Below are 10,408 nucleotides of genomic sequence, written 5' to 3'. Positions count from 1 at the left end.
TTTTTTTTTTTTTTTTTTTTGGCTTCGAATGCCTTCAGGGCAGGTTTGGCTGGCTGGAGTTGTGGGGATCGAATCACAGCAACCTGAACCTTACTGCTTTGTTGAAGCAGCCACTTAAAGAACTGAGTTAAGGGGCAGGCCCCTAAAATAAAACTTTCTGAGTTTACATGATGTCACAAATGGAAAATTTCACATCTGACTTTATGTTATGGGCTATAATCAAAACTAGGTATGCTAAAAAATATAGTATAAAACTACTTTTAGGCTAGGTATGTAAGGTGTGCATGAAATAGAAATGAATTTCATGGTTAGACTTTTGATCTTATCCCTAAGATATCTCAGTCTACATAAGCACATATCCTCCAGCCCCAATATTTGAAACACTTCTGGATTCAAGCTTTTTTGCTAAGAGATCCTAAACTTGTACAATAGTTCAATGATACCTTTAATTTGTTTTTCCTTCCTGTTTTGCAGTATGGCCTATGTATCCCAGCATGTAGCCTAGGACCACCTAACGATACATTTAAACATATTACTGTTCAAACACATCAACAGAAAATAACTTCAATGACAAAATCTGGGCAATCTGAATCTCTTTGGTTCCATTCTTCTCCCCTTCCCCCTGGTTAGTATAGATAAATGTTTGTCAATTTTATCTTTTCAAAGAACCAACTTTGTTTCATTGATCCTGTGTTGTTCTTTTAGTCTCTATTAATTCCTACTTTTTTATTCTTTCCTTCTACTAATTTGGGGTTTAGTGTGTTCTTGTTTTTATGAAACCTTGAAATGTATCAACTTAATATTATTTTTTTCTGCTATAAAATTTGCTCAGTATTGTTCTTGCTGTACTTTGGATTACTGAATGAAATACTCCATAAATGTCTGTAACTCCTTCTGATCTGTATGTAACACTGATGTTTGATTTCTTTTTTTGGGTCTGGTGAGAATAGTTTCTATTACAGTCTATCTTTTTTTTAGGATCTGTAATAGTTCTAAAAATCTCGGGGAGCTGGTGGGTTAGCGCAGTTGTCTAAAGCGCCTTCTTGAGCAAAATCCATCAGGGACAAGGGACTGCGGTTTGATTCCTAGCACCACATACCAAACCAGACCCGCCCTTAAGGCATCCTGAGCCAGCCAAAAAGGAAAAAAAAAAAGAATCCTATAATTGTTCTAAAAAACTAAATCTCCCAATAATCAATGCATTTTAACTAATATATATTTTTTTATACAGGGCCTTGCTATTGAGTTTGGACTTGTAGCGATCCTCCTATCTTAGCCTCCCTAGTGCTGGAATTATAGGTATGCACCACCACGCCCAGTTCTGAGGGCCAGCATGGCATGTGGTATCAAGAATCAAACTCGGGACCTTACACTTATCAGGCAGGTCAGTGACTTAAGCCACTGAGTTAGTTATCTCTCAGCCCCTTTTAAAGTGTATATTAATTATTATTTTTTTTGTATTTTAGGGAAGGGTCGACAGGGTGTTCAGGTTTTCACTACTAGATTGGACTCATAGTGACAGGGTCTCATTACTAGATTGGACTCATAGTGATCTGCCTGTTTACAGTCTCCCAAAAGCTGGGATTATAGGCACACACCACCATGCCCAGTCTCAATTTCCCTCTCCGTGTGCCCAAGGGGCAGGATTGGCAGTGTAAACCCTTTAACTATTTGGCCGGCCCAATATAGTGGCTTTTTTTTTTTTTTACCTACTTCTTTTGTCTTTATTTTCTCAAATATAAGTATAGCTACTCCTGCTTGCTTTAGATGTCATGTTCTTGGGGTAACATTTCCCATCCTTTCAGTTTAAGTCTATGTGTACAGCCATAGCTGAGTTTCTTGCAAGCAGAATACTGCTGGTACTCATTTTTAATACATTCAGCCAGCCTGTATCTTTTAATTGAAGAAGATAATTTATATTGTTATTGTGGAAAAGTATAAACTTATTCCTGCAATTTTGCTTATTTCCTTCTGGTTTTCAATATTATTTGCTCATTTATCCCTCTTACTTAATCTTTGTGGTTTTATGACTTATTGTATTGATGCCGTAATTCTTTCCCATTTCTCACTTGCATATCCACTCTCCCAATGGGATTTTTCACATGCTTTCATAATGTTAATTATCTTTTCTTCACTTGTAGATGTAGGCCTCCCTTCAGCATCTTTCGTAGGGCTGATGATGGTGATGAATTTTCTTGGTTTATGCTTGTACTAGAAGATTTTTTATTTCTTCTACTTAGAAGAATAACGTCACTGGACAGAATAATAGTTGGTAGTATACTAGGTCCCCCACTTATGAACATTTGAGTTGCAAATTTTCATGGATACAAACAGACCTTGCATTACAAACAACTGCAGAAGCAAACAAATTGCAGTAGTTCATGTGTCTGCCATGACATTGTTATGTTTGTACTACGTACTTATTGTAAAGTACAATATTGTAGAGTACTCTAACGATAAAAGAACAGCTTACAGTTGTAATGTAAAGCACCACTATTTTAAGGTGAGTGTAAAAGTTTATACTATTTAGTTGTATTTGATTTTTATGGCTTACACCGTACATATATTTATGTCAAAGGTGTATAAGACTCAATTTGTCAGATGAATGAATCTGACTTACAAATGTTACTATTTTCTTTCAGGAATTAAAAGAGCATTATTCCATAACCTGGCTTTAATATTTCTGCTGAGAAATCTGGTGTTGGTCTGTCTGCCTTTAAATGTGGCTTTGTACTTCTCTTAAACATTTAAAAATTCTTTGTCCTTCATTTTGAAAGTGAGAATATATTGTGTTAGGGTTCTTTCCTGGTCATGTCTATTTAGCATTAAAAGCTTTTCCTATACCCAGATGTTCATACTTTTCCAAGACTTGTAAAGTCTCTTGCTGTTATTGTACTGGATTAACTTTTTATGCCTTAATCTTTACTGCTTCTCATTTGGAGCAATTTATGTCAATAAAACATGTTTGAGAATTTCCCTCAATATCTGTCTGTGTGAATGTAGTATCTTGAAAGATCTGTCTTCAACCTTACTCATTTTTCCTTTTGATCTTACCTCTTGTGCTCGCTTCGGCAGCACATATACTAAAATTGGAACGATCTTACCTCTTGTGGAGACCTTCAAATGAAACGTTTATCAGTTACTGAGCTTTTTCTTTCCATGATTTGATTTGTTTTCAAAACCTCTATTAAATTACTCATTCATATCCTGTGCTCTTAATTCACTCAGCTGTTTATTTGTAATTTCTTGAAGTTCATTAAGGTTTAAAAAAGTCACTCTTTTGAATTCTTTGTCTGGTATTTAATCTTCTTCATACTTGAAATTTTAGTTACTAAAGTTACGAACTTTTAGGAATCATCATATTGCACTGCTTTTTACTTGTGTTCTTGTGTTGATATGTTGATATTTTGTAGCTGTTGGGATGGGTATTTTTTACTGCTTTTCTAATAAGTAGATTTCCCTGTGTCTTGGGTTATCAGTTTGTTAGGCAAAGTTCTATTTGATTTTAGCTGGGCACTGAGGTGCAATTTCTCTGTAGATTCTGTAGCTATGACTACAATGTATGGGCACTAAGCATATGGTAAAAGAGATGGCAATGTCTGTAGATCAGGCAAGAGTGGAGACATGGGCACTAGTGGTATTAGATAGCAGGATATACAGTAAACATCCTCTCTGAATATCATTCTCTGTGGTTAGTCATACAATGGAAATGGTGGCCTAGATCAGGTGATGGAAGTTTCCACAGCTATCACTGACACTGGCTCTGTCAAGGCTTTCTGGTATGAGGTACTCTAGCATGGTGAAGGACCTGAAGCATTTTTCCTCTGATTAGACACTGACATAAATTCAGGTATTGCACTTTGACAGGGACGAGAGTGCAGAATCATAGCTCCCTCTGTGGTACTCACTGTCCCATCTGCAATACATGTAATACACCAAGATGTGGTGTGACCAATGCAGCAGACTCACACAGTTGTGGTGTTAGCAAAAGTTGTATTTCTCTGTGCTCCTACTATGGGCATGTCTATTTAGAAGCTGAGTAAACCGCAGATCCCTTCCCTCTCCAGCTGTGACCACCTGCGATGATTCAATGGCTGCATGCTTTCTTTCCACTTATTTTTCAGTTGTAGTATCCACCACTATTAAAGTGTGAGTGGGCTGGGGTTGGACCTGGGCAAAGTTCCTCCTGGCTCTGCTGTGGGTGTACCTCAGAGGTTTAGCACCCATTCAATGTACATAAGCTCAATCCCTTGCATCATAGACACATAAGACACCCCCCAAAAAAAAGCAAAGAAAGAAAAATAAAATATTTTCAGCTGAGATGCTCAGAGAATGAGCAAGAACAGATTGTGGACTATGCTGAGTTTCTTTCTGGAACTTCTCAGGCTGTGCTTTTGGTCCAGCACACTGACCAACAAGAATTTTTCTACCTATAATTTTTCAGTTGTAGTACCCACAAGGTATGGAGTGGGACTCACAATTTAAGCTGGCTGAGGTTTGTCTTTGCTGCCATGCTCAACAGAATGAGCTATAGTGCAATAAAGGCTGTCTCTCTGAAGCTTCTTAGACTGTACATCTTAGGGGTGAGCAAAAGTTGGCTTGCTTAGGACCATCTCAAAATTGTACTGTGAATGTGGGGAGTGTAGCAAAATCATACAACTTTGTGCAGGGTATGAGGTAGTAGGAACAACATAGTCTACTATTTTGATCTAGGTCCCCAGTTCTGATCCCATGTGAAATCACACTGACTAGACCATGGAACAATCTCATCCTAGTCTGAGATCAGGCTTCCTGATCTTCTGGTTCTAATGCAGCTTCCTCTGCTGCCCTGTGAGTTACATCTCATGCCCCAGGCCATTATGCAGTACAGCAAACTCATCCGGCTTGAGATAGTACAACAGAATGACTGCAGGGTTCCAGAGCCGGCAATGTGCAGGGATTTCTGACCCCTGTAACAGGCCAAACTCTCACAATAGACCCTTTTTCAAGATGGCTCCTGGCTATAATATTTGGGAATTCCCTGGGAGGTGCAGTGGATTCTTTCTCAAAAGCCAGGCTGCTGTATAGATGTGAGGCCCCTTCACCAGATAGTATTCTCCAAGGGGCTGTTCTGTGTTACTCATTCTTTTGCTAAGAATCTCTTTTCCACTGCTCCTGCAGGAGGGAGACTTCCCCTACTGCCCCAAGGAACCAAGTGGCAGGTGGTAGGGTGTTTTTATTCTGTGCTGCTGTTCTAGGGCTCTGGATGTATCAGGTTTCTACCTTCCTCCTTCTTAATGCCAGTGTGCTCCTGTGGTTGTCTACCTCAACATGCAGCTATATATCTGTTGCTGTGGTTTTAGTCCCTGGAGGAGCAGATGATTGCTGGATGCCACTATTCTGCCATCCTGTCCTCTCTCATGATTAGCTTACACCTACAATTCAATACTTACCTAAAGGGATCATAAACGTGCATATTAATCTCAAGGCCATTTATAAATAGATGAGCATCTCCTGGCTGAATTTTAAATCTATCTTTGAGATCCTTGAATAGAGGAGAAATAGTTAGTCAAGTGAAATAACAACAGTAATTTGTGTTGTGGTCACCAAAGTATTTCCAAAAAGGGACAGATAGTACAAATTTTAGACTTTTCAGGCTATACAAATTCTTTTGCAACTATTCAACTTTGTCTTTATAGCATAAAAGCAGCTTGAAACAATATGTACATAAAACTTTAAACTTTTACTTATAAAAACAAAGAGTAGGTCAGATTTGACTTAGACAGTAGTTTGCCCATCCCAATCTAAATGATGAGAAACTTATGAGAGGTTAGAGGCAGAATTTAATACTAGAATATTAAATTCTATATGATTTTATAATTTATCAAAGTTTGCTACTATAAGTTCATACCAACATTTTATATAATGTGTTAATGTTCACATACAAAGTTTGACATGTGACATATTCTTGTTCCTCTAGGCAATGATAATTCAAGGAAAACTTTGGTACATGTATGAATATTTGAAGATCACTCTAGATTCTGAAGTTGCTATTTAACAGCACTTGAATTTTCAGTTTTTCATTTAGTAAACAATTTCTGAGTGCCTGCTATGAATTAAAAATAATTCTAGATATTAAAGCTGCAGCACAGTTAACAAGAACATGGGGAGAACATCAGACCTGGTTTAAATTTTGTTGTTCTCCTGTCTGTAAAATTTGGGCAAATTCAATTAGCTTTGACAATCCTTAGCTTATTTGTCTGCCAAATAGGTTTCTCTCACAGATTATCTGTAGTTGAAGTGTAATACATACATCAGGGCCTAGTCACACATAAGGACATACAATAAAAGACAGTGGCAGGGCAAATTAGTTCAGATAGAAAACTTCAAAAAAGTGTATTTCAGTAACATCATGCGATAAGTAACCAAAAGTGATTTGTACAAATACTCTGAAAATATCAAGGAACTTCAGAGAAAGTTTGATAAAGGTATTTTGGTCTGATTACCACTCAACATGACAAATGAGCTACATACAGAAGTGAGAAGAGGAACTAAACTAGTAATAGCCCAGCATATATGGCTACACAAATTTTAATCTGTCCTTAGCTATCTCTAGGCCTATCAGATCCTTTATTCTAAGAATTCTGTATTCCAACTTCAAAATCCACAGATGTCTAGTGGCCATATTGTCACCCCACAGCAGTTTTCAGTGAACGTCTTATGCAAGTTCTTTCCACTACTGCACTCATTTCCATCTCTTCTACCTCAATTATGAATAGAAAAGCATGTGGAGCCATACTAAACTGAAATGCCACTCAACAAACTGGTAACATCGAATTTGGTGAACCTGATTAGTGAAATACTATCAGTGAGAAGAGATATGTCTACTGGAGATTGCTCTCACAAATGTTTTGGTCCAAGTGAGCTAATGTTATTATATCTGGCCAACTAGCCTAAATATAAGATTTAAGGGGGACAAATCAGATCCACATGTATAAACATCATTTTGCCTAGCTGGTGTGAGAACCTGAAAGAATAAATAAAATCTGAAAAGTACAATAGATATTGTGAAAGTGAAATAATCTGTCCAATGGGAAGGAAAAACTGGGATAAGGAAAAGGACAAAAGAAAGAAAAGAGAAAGATATATTCATGTCTATATGCAGAATAGTTTGGATATTTGTACTGCTGATTTCTGATGGTCTATTGAAAGAAGTTAATAATTTCTTTTTTAGTTTTTCTTTTTTTTAATTTCATACAACTTAAAAATATTTTAACTAGTTTTGTAGGTTTGTAACTCAACTAATTTCAAGATATTATGCAATACAACAATCACTGTTGAACTCCTATTACTTTGTTCAATGAAATTTTGTCATTTTTCTTTTTTTACCATTTTATTCTCTTTAAGCAATAAAAAAGGTTTAAAGGGGTCTTTATTTTATTATGATTTTTAATGTATTTAGTACAGGGTCTACAGGTTTTCACTACACAGATCAGACTGGTAGTGATCCTCCCATTTTCAGCCTCCCAACTCCTGGGATTACAGGTACCACTATGCCCAGTCTCAGCCTGACCATTAGGACTTTTTGTCAAACTTTCCCACAGCCACAATCATTTGTTATTGATTTCCTGATAGTAACAGCTTTACCAAGACAGAAATCTGTGTTGTTTTAATTTGCATCTTTTGAACAACTTAGTGACATTCAACATTTTGTCATTTATTTACTTGCCATTTCTACTTCTTTATCTGGTAAGTGTCAGTTCATTTCAGATGACCTTTTGGACTGGGTCTTTAAATGTGGGAGTATGTGTCTGATTTTTTTTTTTTTTTTTGCAGTAACTTGCATGTTTTAGATAACAGGTAATAGCTGAGAACAGCTGGAATTTCTTTTCCTAATCTAGGGTTTGTCTCTTCACTCTGTTGATGATTTCTCTTGCCGTGCAAGAGATGAGAGTCCAGCTATTGAATGTTGAGATTTCCCGTAAGATTGGGGTTTTGCTCATAAACTTTTTGTCTACACTATGTCATCAAGAGTTTTACCTATTCTCTCTTCCAACACAGATTTAGTGTTTCCATTTTAATATTTAGAACTTTTAATCATTTTGACTTCAGTTAAACATATGGTAAAACATGGGCCTAGTTTTAGCCTCTGGTATGTGGAAAACCAGTTTTTCCAGCAAGTTATTGATATATTTTTCTTTCAGGGAAGGTGTTTTGGCCACTTTGTCAAAGATAATGTGGCTGAGTATATTTCTGAATCTTCTAATCTGTTCCACTGATCCTTGGTCTGTTCTTTGCTAGTACCCCGCTGTTTTTATTATAGTAAATTTGTAGTATAATTTTTCCATTTTAAAGAGAAACAATAAAAGCAACAATACAATATTTTAAAATAATATAGGAGAGTAAGTAGTACATAGTGGTTAGTACATTTCTTATTATCTTTAAAGTAGATTTTCAGATTATAAGACATAGCACACATCTTCCTTTTCAATGAACTAATAGAAATTAGTGGTATAGCTAACTTAACTAAGATATATATATATATATTTTTTCATTTTCTTCCCTATTCTCCTTTCTCCCATCCCAGTTTCTTTCTTTTTCAAGTTTTTTCCCATTGCTCAATATCTATCGTACATTCTGGATTTTATTTATTGCTTCTTATACTATAAAGACAATACATTTACATATGCAAGATGGACTTATTTCACTCATCAGTATGGTCTCAATTTGCCTCTGTTTCCCCACAAAAGCCTCAGCATTATCCTTCTCTGTAGGTGAGTAGTATTCCATTGTATAAAAATAATCTTTTTATCCATTCCATGGTTGATAAGCATTTGAGTTGTTTCTAAGATTTACATATTATAAATTGTGTTATTAACATGCTAGACATATATAGCTGTGGTATGATGCTTTTAACTCTTCTGGAAAAACAGATGTATTGAATGAGACTTTTAATCCTAGTTTTAAAGGAATTTCTGCACTGAATTCTACAATGGTTTTAATAGTCTGCATTTCCACCAAAAGAGGATAAGAGTTGTTTTTCCAGCTCCACTTGCATTTCTTATTTGTTGATTTTCAGATGATACCCATTCTTTCTGAGTTGAGATGAAATCTCAGTGTTGTTTTAATTTGCATGTATACAATTTTTTAAAAAATGTATTTAGTACAGGGTGTATAGGGTTTACAGGGTCTAACTAAATAGATTGGACTTGTGATTCTCCTGTTTTCAGCCTCCCAAGTGCTGGGATTACAGAGCCAACACACCAAATCTTGCGTGTCTCAAATTACCAGTGATGTTGAACATTTTTTGATATAGTTATCTGTGACTTACATTTCATTTGAGAAGTGTGTATTCATCTCAAATGCCCATTTTTGACAAGGTGTTTGAATTTGGGGGTCTGATTTTTTAATTCTTTAAATGCTCTAGATAGAAATCTTGTCTCAGGGATAATTGGCTAAAATTTTTCCCACCATATGGATTGTCTTTTCAATCTGTTGATTCTTCTGATGTGCAAAAACTTTAACAAAATGATCTATTTCACTTGTTCATTCTTTATTTTTTCCATAATTTTATTGAGAAACAAATAGCAATGAGACAGTTTGAAACCAAATTGGTAGAGTTTCAATAATTAACACATTGCATACATTCTTCCTAATGGTTACGTGCTGCACAAGATGTGGACATGATATCATATTTACAAACAATATTAGAATAAATCCCTCTATTCATTAGGAGAATGCAACTATGTATCTGTCCTAACCATTTTGAACATACAGATACAAAATGGACATTCATCTGTATCGCCTTGTTTGTTTAGATTCGTCATTTGAATATTATAGGTGTATTAACTCAGCAAAATATTGTAAAAAAGTCCAGTAACCCATAATAGTATTGGGTCTTCCACTTGACTGGCAATGTCAGAAATTGTTGACCTGAGTCCCCTACAGCTCAACATAACACCATGGCTTTACTTTTTATACTTTGTTTTTATACTTTTCTGCTGGTTCGTTAAGACTAAGATAGAGCAAGATCTATGCAACAAGAGTTCTAGCTTTGGGACTGATAAGGTCAGTGATATCCCCTCAGGATTTATCCTGAGATCCTGTACCTCAGATTGTAGATCCTGTGTCAGGCATGTGGATGAGTCACGGCCATTGCTTGGCCAATGTGCTCTCTGTGAAAGCCTGAGAGAATGTTTTCTCTCTCCATGTGACTCTCCCTAGGCACATTCTACATCATCAATAACTTTCCTCTTTGGCCCCATAATCTCCTCAATCAGAAAATTTGGGACACTACTGAGTTACATGACGTTACAGTACAAGTTCTCATATGTCCTGAGTATTAATTGACCTTGGAAGGCTAGGGCCAAAATGTTGGCTTTCCTTGTGGCCCTCCTTTTTCTCTAATTTTGGTCTGCAAACTTAGGTT

The 10,408-nt window shown here is 36.2% G+C and overlaps 1 protein-coding gene across 1 annotated transcript in view; it reads right to left on the bottom strand.

Moving 5' to 3' along the window:
* Window positions 1-10,408, bottom strand: part of Uggt2 (UDP-glucose glycoprotein glucosyltransferase 2) — a gene marked incomplete at both ends in the record, with an annotated part of 229,519 nt that overhangs the window by 131,988 nt on the left and 87,123 nt on the right. The window contains one exon of the mRNA XM_023715197.1: window positions 5,433-5,524. Coding sequence (XP_023570965.1) covers window positions 5,433-5,524 — 92 coding nt within the window. The remainder of the gene's footprint in view (window positions 1-5,432; window positions 5,525-10,408) is intronic.

This window comes from Octodon degus, unplaced genomic scaffold (genome assembly GCF_000260255.1).
Source record: "Octodon degus isolate 3935 unplaced genomic scaffold, OctDeg1.0 scaffold00039, whole genome shotgun sequence".
Classification (NCBI taxonomy): Eukaryota; Metazoa; Chordata; class Mammalia; order Rodentia; family Octodontidae; genus Octodon; species Octodon degus.
The sequence above is the reverse complement of the archived record's forward strand: the minus strand, read 5'-3'. Positions and strand labels throughout refer to the sequence as shown.